This window comes from Chiloscyllium plagiosum, unplaced genomic scaffold (assembly GCF_037043375.1).
Source record: "Chiloscyllium plagiosum isolate Xiang-an unplaced genomic scaffold, Cpla_swu_hap1 HiC_scaffold_9, whole genome shotgun sequence".
Lineage (NCBI taxonomy): Eukaryota > Metazoa > Chordata > Chondrichthyes > Orectolobiformes > Hemiscylliidae > Chiloscyllium > Chiloscyllium plagiosum.
In genome coordinates this window covers 3,656,834-3,677,078 of record NW_028270147.1, presented here as the reverse complement: position 1 = coordinate 3,677,078, position 20,245 = coordinate 3,656,834, and the positions used below count along the sequence as shown (strand labels likewise).

The window sequence follows — 20,245 nt, the reverse complement described above, 5'->3', positions numbered from 1 at the left end:
CCAGAATTGCGAACAACTCCTTCTTGTGAATCTCAATCCCATCCCGTCCTGTATCTCAGTATTCTCCTTGACAACATTGTCTTTTTCCAGTGTGACTACTGAGGAAAAATAATCATTTAGCGCTGCCCATATCTCCTCAGACTCCACGCACAACTTCCCACGACTATCCTTGATTAGCCCTAATCTTTCTCTAATCATTCTTTTATTCCTGATGTATCTATAGAAAGCTTTAGGGTTTTCCTTAATTCTATATGCTGACAACTTCTCATGTCTCCTCCAGACTCTTCTTAGCTCTCTGTTTAGGTCTTTCCTGGCTAACTTGTAACTCTCAAGTGCCCTAACTGAGCCTTCACATTTCATCCTAACATAAGCCTTCTTATTCCTCTTGACAAGAGATTCAACTTCTTTAGTAAACCACAGCTCCTTCGTTCAACCACTTCCTCCGCCTGATAGGTACATACTTATCAAGGACCCACAGTAGCTCCACATTTCAATTGCACCCATGCCGAGCAGTTTCCTTCCCCATCCTATGCATCCTCAATCTTGCCTAATTGCATCATAATTGCCTTAGCCCCAGAAATAACTCTCACCCGGCAGTATATACTTATCCTTTGTCATCACTACAGTAAACATAACTGAATTGTGGCCACTATCACCAAAGCGCTCACCTACCTCCAAATCTAACACCTGGCCTCGTTCCTTATCCATTACCAAATCCAATATAGCTTCGCCCCTTGTTGGCTTGTCTACATACCGTGTCAGGAAACCATCCTGCATACATTGGACAAAAAGTGACCCATCCAAAGTACTCAAACTATAGTATTCCCAGTCAATAGTTGGAAAGTTAACGTCCCCCATTACAACTGCCCTATTACTCTCGTTCCTATCCAGAATCATCTTTGCTCTCCTTTCCTCTACTGTCTATCACTAACCTCACAATCCTCACTTTCCCACCTGCCTCCTGGAACTATTCAGAGGCCTATAGAAAGCTCCTAACAGGGTGACCTTTCCTTTCCTGTTTCTAAACTCAGCCCATCCCATATTACATCAGTAGACGAGTCCTCAAACGTTCTTTCTGCCACTGTAATACTGTCCTTGATTAATAATGCCACACCTCCCCCTCTTTTACCATCTTCTCTGTTCTTACTGAAACATTTAAATCCTGGAACCTACAACAACCATTCCTGTCCCTGCTCTATCCATCCAAATGGCCACAACATCGAAATCCCAGGTACCAACCCATGCTGCAAGTTCACCCACCTCATTCCGGATGCTCCTGGCATTGAAGTGGACACTTCCCTGCTTGCCGCTGAACTCTTGCGACCTTGAAACCTCATTTCTGACCTCACTACTCTCAACCTCCTGGACACTGGAACTTCAATTTAGGTTCCCATCCCCCTACTGAATTAGTCTTTCACAACAAGATTATCAATTAACCCTTTCTCACTGTACAAAATCAAATCTGAAATAGCCAATTCTCTAGCTGGCTCTTCAACAAATTGATCTAAACAAAATCTTGTACATATTGCAGGAATTCATCCACCACAATATTACTATGATTGTATTTTGCCCAGTCTATATGCGGATAAAATCACACAAAATACTCCAGCAACCTTTTTGTATGCATCTTTAATTTCCTGTTTAATGCCTTCCTCTAGGTTGCCACTACAGCTTGGAGACCTATAGACAACTCAATCTAATGTTTTTCATTCCTTATTGTTTCATGGCTCCATCCACTGATTCCACATTAACACTTCCTGCACCAATATTCTTTCCCAGTATTGCACTGATTTCCCCAATTCAACAATTTTCATCAATTTCATCAACAACACTGCCCCACTTCCTTTTCTGTTTATGTGTGTCCTTCCTAATAATTGAATATGCTTGATGCTCAGTTCCCAGCCGTCTTCACCCACAGCCATGATCAACGTAATTGCAATATCATAACCATTCATAACTACCTGTGCTGTTAATTCATCTAATTTATTTAAAATGCTCCATGTAATCAGGTATAGTACATTTAGAGTTGTCTTTTTGATATATTTATACATTCCTTTTGTACTCTAATTCTATTCATTGCTAGTAATTCTTTCGTATGCCTTCCACTTTTGATTTCAACTTTTCTATCTTACATGTTCATTTTTGTTTCCTTCATACAAATCTCTACTCAAATTTCTGTTCCTCTGCTACCTCAGCTTAAACCCCCCTTCAGAGTATTAGCAAATGTCCTTGCAAGGATATCGGCTCTGATTCTGCTGAAGTGCACCCTTTCCAGCTTCTACAGGTCCCAACTTTGGCAGAATCAGTCCCAATGCCTCAAGAATCAAAATCCCTCCCTCCTACATCTTTCCTCTAGCCACACATTAATTTGGTTTCTTCTCCTATTCCTGATCTTGCTGGGACTGGGAGTAACTACCTTTGAGGTCCTTTTTTAAATGTATATCACAGTTCCTTATATTCTGTTTGCAGAATGCCATTTCTGTTTTCCACCTATGTTATTGGTACCAACTACAGTCCAAAAAAACCTGGAAGCTGTACATATCCCAAGATAATGTAAGGCACTACAGAAATGCAAGTTTTTTTTATAAAGAGATTAGATTAGATTACTTACAGTTTGGAAACAGGCCCTTCAGCCCAACAAGTCCACACCGACCCACTCCCCTACATTTACCCCTTCACCTAACACTGCAGGCAATTTAGCATGGCCAATTCACCTAATCTGCACCTTTTTGGATTATGGGAGGAAACCCGCACAGACACGGGGAGAATGTGCAAACTCCACACAGTCACCTGAGGCAGGAATTGAACCCAGGTTTCTGGCACTGTGAGGCAGCAGTGCTAACCACTGTGCCACTGTGTCGCCCACTAGGTAACTATTAGTAAAATCTCACTGAAAAGTAGAATGTGTTATGTTCAGGCCAAATGCTTTTAATCCTTAACTTAATTCCGTACTTCATCTGAATCTCCATTAGCACAGTGCTGAATTCGGGTGTACAAAGCTGCTCAATGTATTCCAGTCCCTTTGTTTCATTAAAGTATTTTCTCTGAACAGTACTGAGAGCCACACTCTGTGAGAAAGAGAGGAAAATATTTAAGAACTGGAGAAATTTAATCAGTATTTTGTTGACAACATTATGCCTTGGCTTCCCAATAAAATTTCCATCAAACTTAGCATAACAAAGTACTCACTGTTTCCACATATATCAGAGTGTATTATGACTCAATTTTATAATCAATTGCAGCCAAACTTCAAACACCAAACTCTCAAGTATACTCATTCAACATTTTATATTCAGTTTCTTAAATTAAAATTGTATACATAACCCATATGCATAATTAAAGTTCACCATAAAATGTCAGATGTTAACATTCCTCCAGATAGTTTCTCAGTGCCAATCTAAGTAACTTTGCCAACCCCAACAACTCTCCAAGATTTCTGCACTCTTCCAATTCTGGCTTCTTGTGCATGCCCCATTTTAATTTCTGCATTATGTTTTGCCAGGACTTCAACTCCAGGGCCCTAACCTCTGAAATTCTGCCCTTATATCTCTGTCACTCTACCTTCCTTCTCCCTTGAAGACAGATTCATAAAGCTTTATCACTTTGATCCCTTGTCACAATAGTGGCACTGCATGAAAGTTTGATTGATAATCCTGTTGTGAGAAGCACTTTAGGAGGATTTTACTATGTTAAAGTTCCTATATAACTGTAAATCACTGTTATTTGTTGCTATAATGGGAAAATGTATACAGCTTTCCTATTCTGAATTCTATGCGTGATCCAAGCACACTTCCTGCACTGACCTGTCCATTCTAGGGATCTTGAGGATCAGGGGTCAGGTTAGGTTTCTCGACCTCCCCCGGCACCAGTGGTCCTGGATACTGTTGGACAGCAAAGCCAACAGAACCCTCAAGCCCCAAAGATCATGTGAAAGAAAATAGGAGCAACAGAATGCCATACAATTCACTGAGCATGTTCCACTATTCAATACCATTATTATCCTGAGACAGTGCCCTATAATTTCTACATAAAACATAGAACAGTACAGCACAGTACAGGCTCTTCGGCCCATGATGTCAAGCATTTATCTTAATCTAAGATCAACCTAACCTACACACCCCTCAATTTACTGTCCATGTGCTTGTCCAGCAGTCGCTTAAATGTCCCTAATGTCTCTGACTCTACTATCACTGCTAGCAATGCATTCCATGCACCTACCATTCTCTGTGTAAATAACTTATCTCTGACATCTCCCCTATACCTTCCTCCTATCATCTTAAAATTATGATCCTTCATGACAGCCATTTCTGCCCTGGGAAACGTCTCTGGTTATCTACTCTGTCAATACCTCTCATTACCCTGTAAACCTATATCAAGTCACCTTTCTTCCTTCTTCTCTCCAGTGTGAAAAGCCATAGCTCACTCAACCTCCCTTCATAAACATGCCCTCCAAGCCAAGCAGTATACTCGTAACTTTCCTCTGCACCCTGTCTAAAGCACCTACATTCTTCCTATAACGAGGTGAACAGAATTGGACACAATATTCCAAGTGTGGTCTAACCAGGGTTTTATAGAGCCATAGCAAAACCTCACAGCTCTTAAACTCAATTCCCCTGTTAATGAAAGCCAAAACACCATACGCCTTCTTAACAACCCTATCAACTTGGGTGACAACTTTGAGGGATTTATGGACATGGACCCCAAGATCCCGCTGTTCCTCCACACTGCCAAGAATCCTGTTAACCCTGTACTCAGCATTCAAATTCGACCTTCCAAAATGAATCACTTCGTATTTATCCAAGTAGAACTCCATCTGCCACTTCTCAGCCCAGCTCTGCAATCTGTCAACATCTTTCGTAGCCTGCAACAGTCCTTGACACTATCTACAACACCATCGCCATTTGTGTCATCGACAAACTTACTAACCCACCCTTCCACTTATTCATCCAAGTCATTTATAAAAAATTACAAAGACCAGAAGCCCAAGAACAGATCCCTGCGGAACATTGCTGATCACCAACCTCCAGGCAGAATACTTTCCATTCACTATTATTCGCTGTCTTCTTTCAGCCAGCCAATTCTGTATCCAGACAGCCAAATTTCCCTGTATCCCATACCTCCTAACTTTCTGAAGGAGCCTACAGTGGGGATCCTTAACAAATGCCTTACTGAAATCCATATACACCACATCCACTGCTCAACCTTCATCAACTTATTTCATCACATCATCAAAGAACTCAATAGGGCTTGTAAGCCATACCTGCCCCTCACAAAGCCATGCTGACTATCTTTAATCAAACAATGTTTTTCCAAATAGTCAAAATCCTATCTCTCAGAATCCTTTCCAATACCTTGCTTACTTCAAATGTAAGACTGACTGATCTATAATTTCCTGGGATTTCCCTAATCCCTTTCTTGAACAGAGGAACAACATTCGCCTCCCTCCAATCATCCGGTGCTACTCCCATGGAGAGTGAGGATGTAAAGATCATCACCAGAGGCACAGCAATCTCATTCCTCGCTACCCGTGGTAACCTTGGATATATCTGGGGACTCATTTATCTTGATGCTTCCCCGAATTTCCAGCACATCCACTTTCTTAATATCAATCTGTTCAAGCCTATTAACCTGGTCCACAGTGTTCTCACTACTAACAAGGTCCCTCTCTTTAGTGATACTGAAGCATAAAAATCATTTATGGCCTCCCTTACCTTTTCAGACTCCAGGTCTAAGTTCCCTCCACAATCTCTGATCAGCCCTACCTTCGCTCTGATCATTCTCTTATTCCTCACGTAGAATGTCTTTGTGTTTTCCCTAATCCTTCCCACCAAGGCTTTATCGTGCCCCCTTCTAGCTCTCCTCAGTCCATTTTTGAGTTCCTTCCTACCCTGTAACACTCTAAAGCTGTGCCAGATCCTTGCTTCCTCAACCTTAAGTAAACTTCCTTCTTCCTCTTGACAAGAAGCTCCTTGTCTCTCGTCATCCAAGGCTCCTTCACATTGCCATTCCTTGCCTGTCTCAGTGGGACATGGTTATCCAACACTCACGACAAGTGCTCCTTAAACAACCTCCACATTTCTGTTGTGCATTTCCTGTAGAACAATTGTTTACAATTTATACTCCACAGCTCCTGTCTAATAGCAGTATAATTTTCCCTCCCCCAATTAAATACCTTCCCATACTGTCTGTTCCTATTCATCTCCATGGCGAGGGTAAAGGTGAGGCAGTTATGGTCATTGCTCAGAATTGCTCACCCATCGAGAGATCTGACACCTGGCCTGGCTTGTTGCCTCACACCAAATCCAATATGGCCTCCACCCTAGTCGGCCTATCTACATATTGAGTCAGGAATCCTTCCTGGACACACCTGACAAATCGGCGCCATCCAGACCATCTGCACTAAGGAAGTTCCAATCAATATTGGGGAAGTTGAAGTCACCCATAAAAACATCTCTGTTACATGTGCACCGTTCCAGGATCTGCTGTCCAATCTGTTCTTCCACCTCTCTGCTGAAATTGGGGGTCTTTAGAATACACCCTATAAAGTGACTGCTCCTTTTCTATGTCTGACTTCAATCCATACTGACTCAGTAGACAAACCTTCCTCAAACCTTCTTTTCTGCAACTGTGATGCACTTTCTAATTAACAATGCTACTTCCCCTCCTCTTTTACCCCCTCCCCCTTTCCCATTCTTTTTAAAAGATCTAAACCCTGGAACAGGCAGCAACAATTTCTGCCCCTGTGAAATCCATGTCTCCGTTACGGCCATACATCGTAGTTCCAAGTACTGATCCATGCTCTAAGTTCATCACTCTTATTCTTGACACTCCTTGCATTGAAACAGATACACTTTAACCCATCCCTTTGCCCTATCAACTGTGTATCTTTTCTGTCAGACTCTCTGCATTCCGTTTTCTGTCCATTCAACAATTACCCTCTCCTCTAATCTGCAGGAGTGGTTCCCCCTGCCAAGGTAGCTTAAACTCTGCCAAAATGGTCTAGCAAATCACACACCCCCCCCCCCTCCAACTCCAAAGGCCACTGGGGCCCCTCCAGTTCAAGTACAATCCATCCTTCATGTACAGGTCCCACCTTCCCCAGAAGGTACCCCAATGATCTACATATTTGAAGCCCTTCCTCCTGCACCAGCCCTGCACCCACATGTTTAGATTACATTACAGTGTGGAAACAGGCCCTTCGGCCCAACAAGTCCACACCGACCCGCCGAAGCGTAACCCACCCATACCCCTACATTTACCGCTTACCTAACACTACGGACAATTTAGCATGGCCAATTCACCTGACCTGCACATCTTTGGACTGTGGGAGGAAACCGGACCACCCGGAGGAAACCCACGCAGACACGGGGAGAACGTGCAAACTCCACACAGTCAGTCGCCTGAGGCGGGAATTGAACCCAGGTCTCTGGCGCTGTGAGGCAACAATGCTAACCACTGTGCCACCGTGCCGTTTAGCTGCACTCGCTCCTTGTTCCTTGCCTCACTACCATATGGCGATTACTACTCTGCTCGTCCTGCTTCTTAGCTTCCAACCTAATTCCCTCAAATCACTTTTTAGATCCTCATCCCTTTCCTAATAATGTCATTGGAGCCAATATGCACTACGACTTCTGGGTGCTCACCCTCCCACTTCGGAGTCTTGAAGACTCAAGCAGAGACATCCCGGACCCTGGCACCTGTGAGGCAACATACCTTCTGGGAGTCCTGATCGTGACCACAGAATCTCCTGTCCATTCCTCTAACTGTTGTGTCTCCTACTACTAGCACTATTCTATTCTCCCTACTTCCCTTCTGAACCACAGAACCAGGCTCAGTGCCAGAGACCTGACTACTAAGATTTTCCCTTGGTAGGTCATTCTCCCCCTCCCAACAGTATCTACAACAGTATACCTATTATTGAGGGGAATGGCCACAGGGATCTCTGCACTGTCTGCCTGTTCTCTTCCATCACCTGACTATAACTCATCCACCTATTTCCTGTACCTGAGGTGAGACTATCGCCCTGTAACTCCTCTCTATTACCCCCTCTGCCTCCCCAATGATCTAAAGTTCATCCAGCTCCAGTTCCCTAACATGGTTTCCCAGGAGCTGGAGTTGGGTGACTCGTTCCTCCCACATCCTACTGGAGGAGCATACAACTGCCCTAACATCCATTCCCACTGTTCTGAATTCCCAAATAGACTACTGAAAAAACTAGTAACCTTCCCAAATCGGTGCACAGAACCTTCTTTTTTTGGTTAGAGGAGGATGGGTGGGAAACACTACATAAATAGTGTTTCAGGTAAAGCAACCATTCAAATATATTATCTCACAATTCTCCTGCTCAGTATGCGCTCCACCTATTCATGAAACAATTTATTAAAGAAGAAATTTACCTTCCCGGCAGCCCCTAGTCCTCACTCTCACCGCTGCTGCAAAAATGAAGGCTGCTGATCCCACCAGGTAAGTTTTTAAAGGAGGAATTTACCTTCTCAGCAGTCCCCTGGTCCTCATTCTCACTGCTACTGCTGCAAAAATTATTATTAAGGGAGGAGAGGGAGCTGAGTGGTCACAGCAATTTCAGATGGCTGACATATGATTGCCAATGGTGATACAAAAGTAGTCAGTTCTGCAAGATGGCATTACTGGAGAAGATGAGAAATCTTTGTAGGGATATTGTAACACCAACTATTATGTCCAAAACCTAAACACAGAACAAAAATACTGTTGACAGACTCTGTACTATTCTTACTTTAAAGTTTTCTGTGATAAGAGTAAACAGCTTAGTCCCACTTCCTTTATCACAAGCGGTATTTGGCATTATGATTTCTAAAGGTGTTAAAATCTGCAACTTGGTAATAACCTGTAAAACAAACATAAGGCAGGAAGTGCCCCCATGCAATGATATAAATGATTCAAACCTACTTAATTTTATAGAGTTATTATTTTTATTTCATAAATATAGCAGTATATCAATTATATGAAGCATTATAAAACTATGCAACATAAGCAAGAAGGTTCCTGATTCAGCTCTTAGTCTCTTCTGTTGCTGCATCTGGATTACTGCAAACAGACTCAACACCCCTGAGACAGCCAGTGGAAACAAATCAGGCAGATTTTCACTTCGGAGTGCTATCTGCAGAATCCAGCTGGAAAATACGTATGTAGATTCTTGGATCAGAAATGGAAGGGACTTCCCCATGACAAGAATTATTTCAGAATTGTAGGGTTATGTTTATCAAGAAGGAATGAACAGGATGGACTCTTCAATTTTGAAAAGAGAAAGGCTGCAGAGTAACCGGATGGGGGTATCTGAAATTCTGAAATATTTTATAGCATAGGGAATGTAGGGATTAGGAAAACCAGGGCCTTCAACAAAGACCAGTTATAAACAAATTCAATAAGGAATTTTGAAGAGCCTTCTTTTAAATAGAATGAAGAGAATGTGAAATTCAGTATTACAGAGAGTAACTGAAGTAACTAACAAAGATGCATTTAATGGGAAGCCTGATAAACACTACTGGGGAAAGATAACAAAGGATTATGCTGATAAAGTTAAATAAAGAAGAGTGGGAGGATGGTCCAATGGAATATAATGCCAATGTGAAATGACTGGACTGATAGGGCCTTTCTGTGTTGAATTTCTTATGTAATTCTATGTGACATTCTACACAACAGGACAGGCCCGGGTGTTCAAATTCAGCAGGGAAGGAAAGAATGGGAACGGACAACAGCAGACTAATTTGGATATTCCGAGGAGTAGCAATCAGAGTCAGATTTCCACTCCACTTCTATTTTGTCCTGTTAGTACTGAGCAACCCATTTCTAGCATTCAGTTATGAGCAGGATAGCTGAAGTCACCACAGTTTCACAAGTGAATCCAAAGGGTTTTTACAAATATATGAAGGATAAAAGGGTAACTAGGGAGAGAATATGGCCACCCAAAGATCAGCAAGGCGGCCTTTTTGTGGAGCCACAGAAAATGGGGGCGATACTAAATGAATATTTTGCATCAGTATTTACTATGGAAAAGGATATGGAAGATATAGACTGTAGGGAAATAGATGGTTACATCTTGAAAAATGTCCAGATTACAGAGGAGGAAGTGCTGGATGTCTTGAAATGGTTAAAGGTGGATAAATCCCCAGGGCCTGATCAGGTGCACGTAAGAATTCTGTGGGAAGCTAGAGAAGTAATTGCTGGGCCTCTTGCTGAGATATTGTATCATTGATAGTCACGGGTGAGGTGCCGGAAGACTAGAGGTTGGCAAACGTGGTGCCACTGTTTAAAAAGGGCGGTAAAGACAAGCCAGGGAACTGTAGACCGGTAAGCCTGACCTCGGTGGTGGGCAAGTTGTTGGAGGGAATCCTGAGGGACAGGATGTACATATATTTGGAAAGGCAAGGACTGATTAGGCATAGTCAACATGGTTTTGTGCGTGGGAAATCATGTCTCACAAACTTGATTGAGTTTTTTGAAGAAGTAACAAAGGAGATTGATGAGGGCAGAGCAGTAGATGTGATCTATATGGACTTCGGTAAGGCGTTCGACAAGGTTCCCCATGGGAGACTGATTAGCAAGGTTAGATCTCATGGAATACAGGGAGAACTAGCTATTTGGATACAGAACTGGCTCAAAGGTAGAAGACAGAGGGTGGTGGTGGAGGGTTGTTTTTCAGACTGGAGGCCTGTGACTAGTGGAGTGCCACAATGATTGGTGCTGGGCCCTCTACTTTTTGTCATTTACATAAATGATTTGGATGCGAACATAAGAGATATAGTTAGTAAGTTTGCAGATGACACCAAAATTGGAGGTGTAGTGGACCGCAAAGAGGGTTACCTCAGATTACAACAGGATCTGGACCAGATGGGCCAATGAGCTGAGAAGTGTCAGATGGAATTTAATTCAGATAAATGCGAGGTGCTGCATTTTGGGAAAGCAAATCTTAGCAGGACTTATACACCTAATGGTAAGGTGCTAGGGAGTGTTGCTGAACAAAGAGGCCTTGGAGTGAAGGTTCATGGCTCCTTGAAAGTGGAGTCGCAGATAGATAGGATAGTGAAGAAGGCATTTGGTATGCTTTCCTTTATTGGTCAGAGGACTGAGTACAGGAGTTGGGAGGTCATGTTGCAGCTGTACAGAACATTGGTTAGGCCACTGTTGGAATATTGCGTGCAATTCTGGTCTCCTTCCTATCAGAAAGATGTTGTGAAACTTCAAAGGGTTCAGAAAAGATTTATAAGGATGTTGCCAGAGTTGGAGGATATGAGCTATAGGGAGAGGCTGAAAAGGCTGGGGCTGTTTTCCCTGGAGCGTCGGAGGCTGAGGGGTGACCTTACAGAGGTTTACAAAATTATGAGGGGCATGGATAGGATAAAGTTTGTGCGAAGATTTGTAGATCGGGTGCTCGTTGTTGTGGTTCTGTTCGCCGAGCTGGAAGTTTTTGTTGCAAACGTTTCGTCCCCTGGCTAGGCGACATCATCAGTGCTTGGGAGCCTCCTGCGAAGCGCTTCTTTGATGTTTCCTCCGGTGTTTATAGTCCCTGCCGCTTCCGGTTGTCAGTTTCAGCTGTCCGCTGTAGTGGTTGGTATATTGGGTCCAGGTCGATGTGTTTGTTGATGGAGTTTGTGGATGAATGCCATGCCTCTAGGAATTCCCTGGCTGTTCTCTGTCTGGCTTGCCCTATGATAGTAGTGTTGTCCCAGTCGAATTCATGTTGCTTGTTGTCTGCGTGTGTGGCTACTAAGGATAGCTGGTCGTGTCGTTTCGTGGCTAGTTGATGTTCATGTAAGCGGATTGTTAGCTGTCTTCCTGTTTGTCCTATATAGTGTTTTGTGCAGTCCTTGCATGGTATTTTGTACACTACATTAGTTTTGCTCATGTTGGGTATCGGGTCCTTCGTTCTGGTGAGTTGTTGCCTGAGCATGGCTGTTGGTTTGTGTGCCGTTATGAGTCCTAGGGGTCGCAGTAGTCTGGCTGTCAGTTCTGAGATGCTCCTGATGTATGGTAGTGTGGCTAGTCCTTTTGGTTGTGGTATGTCCTCGTTCCGTGGTCTTTCTCTTAGGCATCTGTTGATGAAGTTGCGCGGGTATCCGTTTTTGGCGAATACCTTGTATAGGTGTTCCTCTTCCTCTTTTTGCAGTTCTGGTGTACTGCAGTGTGTTGTGGCCCTTTTGAATAGTGTCCTGATGCAGCTTCGTTTGTGTGTGTTGGGGTGGTTACTTTCATAGTTTAGGACTTGGTCTGTGTGTGTGGCTTTCCTGTATACCCTTGTAGTGAATTCTCTGTTCGGTGTTCTCTGTACCATCACGTCTAGGAATGGGAGTTGGCTATCCTTTTCTTCTTCTCTCGTGAATCGGATTCCTGTGAGTGTGGCGTTGATGATCCGGTGTGTTTTTTCTATTTCCGTGTTTTTAATGATTACAAACGTGTCATCGACATATCTGACCCAGAGTTTGGGTTGAATTTGTGGTAGGACTGTTTGTTCTAACCTTTGCATAACTGCCTCTGCTATGAGTCCCGAGATTGGTGATCCCATGGGTGTTCCGTTGATTTGTTCGTATATCTGGTTGTTGAATGTGAAGTGTGTTGTGAGGCACAAGTCCAGTAGTTTAAGTATGCCGTCTTTGTTGATAGGTTCAGCGTCCTGTTTTCTGTTCTGTATGTCCTAGAGGCATGGCATTCATCCACAAACTCCATCAACAAACACATCGACCTGGACCCAATATACCAACCACTACAGCGGACAGCTGAAACTGACAACCGGAAGCGGCAGGGACAGACCACTATAAACACCGAAGGAAACATCAAAGAAGCGTTTCGCAGGAGGCTCCCAAGCACTCTTGATGTCGCCTAGCCAGGGGACGAAACGTTTGCAACAAAAACTTCCAGCTCGGCGAACAGAACCACAACAATGGATAGGATAAATAGACAAAGTCTTTTCCCTGGGGTCGGGGAGTCTAGAACTAGAGGGCATAGGTTTAGGGTGAGAGGGGAAAGATATAAAAGAGACCTAAGGGGCAACGTTTTCATGCAGAGAGTGGTACGTGTATGGAATGAGCTGCCAGAGGAAGTAGTGGAGACTGGTACAATTGCAACATTTAAGAGGCATTTGGATGGATATATGAATAGGAAGGGTTTGGAGGGATATGGGCCGTGTGCTGACAGGTGGGACTAGATTGGGTTGGGATATCTGGTCGGCATGGACGGGTTGGACCGAAGGGTCTGTTTCCATGCTGTACATCTCTCTGACTCTAGTTGGGGGAAGTCAAACCATATACCCTTTTAAAGCAGTCAACATAACATGTTCTGAAATTTAAATGTCCATTACAGGGTGTCAAGTAAGTGTGAGGTTAGGTTGGCAGTTGGTTAAGAAGTTAGGGTGTCAGGTGGGCAGTTAGCCAGGTCAGGAGGTGGGTAGAATGCTCAGAGTAGGGGCAGTAGGAGGGAATTAGTGGTTAGGGGGTTGGGGTGAATGTCTTTGCTATGTTGGGGGAGCAGGTGATGAATTCAGCCTTAGAGGGGAAAGATGTGAGGGCTGGCAGTGCCCGAGATGTGTGTTGAGACCAACAGGGCTGGGTGGAGGGCAGAAGAATATCAAGACTAGTGGTAGTGATAGGTGTGTCAGGGCTTGGTAAAGGGACATTACGAGATCAGGATGGCAGCAGAAAGGGGTGTCAGATCGTGAAGGGGTTTCAGGCCGGTGAAGGTTTAGGACAGCAACAGAGGGTTGTTTTCTGAACTCTGGGATTTCAGGACTGAGCTATGGGGAGATCCTTGATAGGTGGTTGTAAAGTCTGGGGGTGTGTAAGGCAACAGTGACAAGTTGGAGATTGGGTGTGATGGAAACAGTCAGCTTAACAGTTAGGAGTTAAACTAAGTTTTTAATTGACTAACTTTCCTGGGTAGCAATGAGCAGAAGTGAAATCTGCTGAATTCTTTGACTAAGTTTTGTCGGAGGGTTTCACGTGGGAATAGCCTTTCAGAATCTTCAAGTGCCTGGATAATTCTCAAGAATCTGCTGCATTTGGGATTCCACATAATTGCTTTGAAGCAAAATTCCAATCTACACTACTCTGATAAGTATTTGGCCACTAGAATATCTGTGGCATTTCCTTTTATCATATAATCTCAGAATTTAAAACACGTTATTCAAGAATGATTTTACCTTGTACCTCATGACACATTTTACTTGCACAGTATGTATTCCACACTGTCAAGAACTGGTTGTGAATGTTGAGTTATCACATGTTGTCTGCTGGGTCAGTAGCTGCTTTTTCTGTACAATTATTTAAGCACGTGTTGACTTAGTGATTTCAGAACTGGAATAGAGGTGTGTGAGCTCAAGTTACATCCTCATACTTTTTGGGACTCATTCAAAAATATCTGGTAATTAATGGACTAGTAACAGAAGAAAAAAATTACTGTGCAAGCTGTCAGATTACAAACGAAACCCAACTACATTGTCAGTGTCCTCCCGGTCTGACATTAATGTGATTCTACACACAGAATTATGCACCACAGGAGGACACCATTGGGCCTATCGCGCCTGTACTGGTGCTTTGAAAGAGCTGTCCCTTGCCCTGCATTTCTCCTATTGCCTTGCATTTCTTTTCCTTTTGAAGTATTTATCCAATGCTCTTTATTAGAGTGGTGCTGGAAAAGCATAGCAGTTCAGGCAGCATCCGAGGAGCAGGAAAATCGACGTTTCGGGCAAAAGCCCTTCATCAGGAATAGAGGCAGAGTGCCTACAGGGTGGAGAGATAAATGAGAGGAGGGTGGGGGTGGGGACAAAGTAGCATAGAGCATAATAGGTGAATGGGGGTGAGGATGAAGATGATAGGTCAGAGAGGAGGGTGGAGTGGATAGGTGGAAAGGAAGATAGGCAGGTAGGCAAATGTGGCTGTGGTAGCGAGTCTGTTTCAGGACATGGTTGAAGAATGCTCTTTAGTATGCTGCTACTGACCCTGCCTTTTAGACTGTGCATTCTAGATCTTAACAACGCTAAAAATCTCATCTCCATTCTTTTACTTCTTTTACCAATTGTCTTAAATCTGTGTCTCCGATCTTTCTGACAGTGGAACTGTTTCGAAAACCTGTTCTATTGATTTAAAAAAGCATCGTACTGTCGATCAGTGAAAAATTTTTGGGATGTGGAGATTCTTCCCAGGCAGTGTGCTAAATTTATTGCTCATCCTTCACTTCACCTTTCTCATCTAACCTCTTCTTGAACACAATAGCAGCTGTATGGGAGACTGCATGACGTGTAGCACAGTTACAATGAACCTGCTTCTGTGCTGCGAATATCTCTGATTTTGTGTAAATGTACAACTGTCTCAAGAAGGGCATGGGAAGTATAAGTAAATGTGGACTTTTTTTTCTTAAATGCATTACCTTTGCATATGTAGTGTTGTCTGCAAACTGGGACAATATCAACTCAGGGCTCTTCAGGTCAATGCTCGCCATTCCTATTTCACCCCGAGCAAGCCCACGTCCCTCCACTACGGCTACAATTACTGATGCAACATGAGCTGAGACTGCAGAAGAAGAAGTAACTGCACACAGAAAATGTATAAGGAAAACTACAAATGTAACAACTGAACAACAATCTAATTGCACAGTCTACAAAAGTGCACTTTCAAACCTTGCACTGGAAAATTATATGTGTGTTCATGTAAATACAAGCCATAGATTAATTAAAAATAAACTGAAATGGGAGAAATCTTCAAAGGTAAACTGTTCAGTCTGACTAGGTCTTATCAAAAATATGATTTTGCATTAACAAATCCTTTTTATTCAGTGATTTTGAAGTATGTACATTATGACAGGGTCAAGAGGCAGTTGAAGAAAGGATGTTTCCCTTGCTGGGGATTCTGATTTACAGCCAGTTTTATTTAAAATCACAAGCTTTCTCAGCACTGGTCAAACCCTAAACCCTTAGTCAGCACTCCGAAAGCTTGTGATTTCAAATAAACCTGTTGGGCTATAACCTGGTGTCATGTGACTTCTGAATTAACGGGAAAGTCGTTTTGAATTGAGGACAGAGGAGGAATTTCTTTAGAAGCCAGAGGGCTGTGAAGCCTCAATAAATGAGTAAAATCAAGACAGAAATTGAGAGAATTCATGATAATGAATTGGGGATACATGGGTCTAGAAAATGGCATTGCAGTAGAACACCAGCCATGATCTAATTAAATGGCACAGCAGGGTCAATGGGCTGAATGGCCTATTTCTTCTCCTTTTGCATGTTGCATAACACTTTATAACAGTGAAATATTTTTGAAGTGTCATTTCTGTATTGTAATGGAGGAAACACAGCAGCCAATTTGTGCAGAGCAAGCTCTGGTGTATGGAAATTAAATATATGACCCAGATGCCTGGGGGGGGGGGGGGGGGGGAGGTTGATGGCCTCACAATGTAATCGTTAAGACTATTAATCCAGAGACCCTGGTAATTTCTGAGGACCTGGGTTCGAATCCAGTCATGACAGTTCGTGGAATTTGAATTCAATAAATATCTGGAATTCAGAGTCTAATGGTGACCATGAAACAATTGTCAATTGTCGGAAAAATCTATCTGGTTCACTAATGCTCTTTAGCAAAGGAAATTGCAGTCCTCACCTGGTCTGGTCTATATGTAACTCCAGACCACAGAAATGTGGGTGACACTTCAACTGCCCCCTGGGCGGCACCCACATCCTGTGAAAGAATTTAAAAATATGTTAAACAGTGATGTTAACTGTTCTTTTAACTATTTTGGGGAATCTTACACATGCCCCTGAAAGGGCAAACTGTCATCTTGGTTTGACATCTCATCTAAAAAAGTGGGCGAAGTCCTACTGGGCTCCTGAATCATAGAGTCTGGTGAGAAATGCAGCCAAATCACCCAAGTCCTGATGAAGGGTCCTGTTCGAAACATCGATTCTCCTGCTCCTCTGATGCTGCTTGAACTGCTATGCTTTTTCCAGCTCCACATTTTATCAACTCTTGACTTTTCAGCAACTTCAGTCCTCACTATCTCCAAGAGTCCTTGTGGATATACCAAATTTCCTTAGCCTTCTGAGGAAGTAGAACCGTTGTTGTGTTTTTTGACTGTTGCATCAGTATGGATGGACCAGGACAGATTGTTGGTGATTATCACTCCCAGGAACTTGATGCTCTTGACCATCTCTACCTCAGCACCATTGAACAGATAGAGGTGTGCCCTCCACTCCACTTCCTGAAATGAATGGCCAGCTCTTTCATTTTGCTGACACTGATGGAGAGATTGTTGTCTTTACACTATGCTGCTAAGCACTCAATCTCTTTCCTGTGTTTAGAGATTTGACCCACAACGTGGTCGTCAGCAAACTTGTAAATGGGGCAAAATTCGGCCACACAGTCGTGAGTGTGTGAGGAGTATAGTAAGGGGCTGAGTATGCAGCCTTGTGGAGCACTTATGTTGAGGATTATGGTGGAGGAGGTGTTGTAGCTTATTCTTACTAATTTCAGTTTATGAGTCAGAAAGTTGAGGATCCAGTTACAGATAAGGGAGCCGAAACCTTAGTCTCAGAGTTTAAAAATGAATTTTTTTCTTAATTATGATGTTGAAGGTGGAAGTCTCGTCAACAAGTAAGAGCCTGTCATAGGTATTCTTGTTATCCAGATATTCCAGGGATGAGTGTAGGACCAGGGAAATGGCATGTGCGTGGACCTGTTGCGCCAGTAGGTGAATTAAAAAAAGATCAAGGCAATTTGGTAGGCTTGAAGTTGATGTGAGCCATGACTAACCTCTTAAAGTACTTCATAAATATGGGAGGTCAGAGCTGCCAGTAGTCATTGAGGGAGTCTGTATGATATTTCTTTGGGCACCGTGATGATGGTGGTCTTCTTGAAGCAGGTGGGGACTTCAGATCATAGTAAGGGGAGGTTAAAGTTCCATACAGGATATAAGTGCATGGCTGGGAACTCCATCTGGGCCAGTCACTTACTGTGGGTTCATTCTCAAGAAGGCCAATCAGCATCTGCGGCAGTGACCGTAGGTACAAGCGCATCTGAAGCTGTTGGGATAGGTGTCATCATTTCACTGACCTTCTGTTCAAAGCCAGCATACAATGCATTGAGCTCACTGGGTAATGATGCACTATTGCTCGAGATCAATTCTCTTTTTAGACCATTATCTCGTGTAAGCCTTTTCACAAACAACCAGCATAATGTGGTTGGTCTGGGTCTCAAGCTTGGTTTGGTATAGCCTTATGAAGGTCATACCTGGATTTTCTGCATAGGTCAGGGTTGCCAGACTTGTACACCTCAGACCTGGATTTCAGGAGGGAGTGGATCTCCTGGTTCATCCACTGTTGTAATGACTTGCAGTTTACCACAGACACAAAGCTAGGAAGCATGTCATTGTGGTCAGCAGTCCTCAGTCAAGTCAAGGGACATAACCTTTTGATCAGACTGTTCCAGCACAGTAAGTCAAGGGCAGACTCTAATATTAGTCCAGGGGCTTGGATATGTCAGTAAGCTACTCAAGACAATCAGGGTCAGGATCCTCTCCTCATAAAAGTTGAGCCGTCAAATGTTGGCATCCCATCACCTATCTTGATTCTTCCTAGCCTATTGTCGGTTATTTTCTAAAATGAGAAAAGGGGAGATGAAAGTACATGACACATATGTTACTTTTGGTGCAGGTGGGAGATACTCCAAACGAGTGAGTAGGTAGTGCAGACAATGTGGAGGGTTAGGAAAGTTGGGGTTGTTGTAGTTCAGAGTAAGTGAGGGAAAATGTTGAAGGCAATAATGAGAATAGTCAAGCATTAGCCTTGGTGAGAGGTGCGTATGGTAGAAAAGATAGACAGAGTAACATGTATCGGAGAGAACATCTTTGCACAACCCAGTCCACTAGGACCTCCAGGTCCCTGTCCACAAAGCGAGGCATCAATTTTCCCTTCTCTGCCATGTCTGAGGCAAACATCAGGAACAATGTAAGGTAGATCTAGACTAACAATGCCTGTCCTTATAAAAGTCTTTTAAAGATGGCACCAAAGCCAGGGACCCTGGTCCATTCCGGGGTGTCCCAGCAGTGGTGAATTTCCAAGGTACGACAATTGGTGGAAGGGGGTTGGAATTGGACCGGGGGCATCACTGGGCTTGGGTAAGCAGTGATGAGGCAAGTCTGGTAATATGCGGTAAGTGAACCCTCCATGAAACTCAACAAAAATTACATTTAACCAAAAAGATATAAGATTCAGCCCAACATTTCTGATAATGAAATGCTCCCTCAATACTGTAAATCAATGTCAGTCTGAATTTTAAACTTAAATCTCTGCAATATAATATCCAGCATCTACTTTCAATCTGACCTCGATGACACTAGTTTTGCCGATGTGGAAAGTCTACTGAATCTTCCACAGCTTTAAATACATGTTTATTAAAACTGCCTCTTGTTATTCTGAAATTATGCAGAGGAGTATAGAATATAATATGGGAACACATGACATCAGGATAGGTGTAGGCCATTGGGCCTTTCGAGGCTGCTCACCATTTGATATGCTGATGTGATTGTGGTCATTTCTTCACTTCACTGTCTGTCCCCCAAATCCATTAACTTCCTTGTCAATCAAAAGCCATCTATCTCAGCCTAGATTAAATTCAACGACACAGCCTTCACTGTTTTCTGATAGAAAGATTCCACGGACAAACAATCCTTGAAGAGAATTTTTTTTCCTCAACGTTGTCATAGAAGAGAAATCGCTTATTCTTAAACTGTGTCCCCAAGCTCTAGACTATCCTTAAGAGGAAACACCTTTGCAGTATTCATCCTATCAACCATCGACTTCCTCCAATGATTCCCAGCATCATGCCGACTTCAGTCAATTTAGTTCATTCCACATGACATCAAGGGTGAAAACACTAGATACTGCAAAGGCAATGTACCCTGACAACATTCCAGCAACAGTACTAAGACATGAGCTCCAGAATCTGTCACACCCCAAGTCAAGCTGTTCTAGAACAGCTACAACACCAACATCTATCCAACAATGTGGAAACTTTCCCAGGTACATCCATCCTTTACACAAGAAGAAGGACAAATCCAACCCATGCAATTACCACCCTATCAGTCTGCACTTGATCATCAGTAAAGCGATGGATGGTATCATCAACAGTGCTTCCAAGCAGCACCTACTTGTGAACAATCTACTAGGTGACACACAGTTTGGGTTCCAGCAGGACCATTCTGCTCCTGACCTCATTAGGAGTGTGCTGGA

General features: G+C 43.2%; 1 protein-coding gene across 1 annotated transcript in view; it reads right to left on the bottom strand.

Annotated features, from left to right (window-relative positions):
- msh4 (mutS homolog 4) overlaps positions 1-20,245 on the bottom strand; it is a 129,010-nt gene that overhangs the window by 106,673 nt on the left and 2,092 nt on the right. The window contains exons 2-4 of the mRNA XM_087990305.1: positions 15,394-15,596; positions 8,753-8,863; positions 2,953-3,068 (exon numbers count right to left, since the gene is read on the bottom strand). Coding sequence (XP_087846431.1) covers positions 2,953-3,068; positions 8,753-8,863; positions 15,394-15,596 — 430 coding nt within the window. The remainder of the gene's footprint in view (positions 1-2,952; positions 3,069-8,752; positions 8,864-15,393; positions 15,597-20,245) is intronic.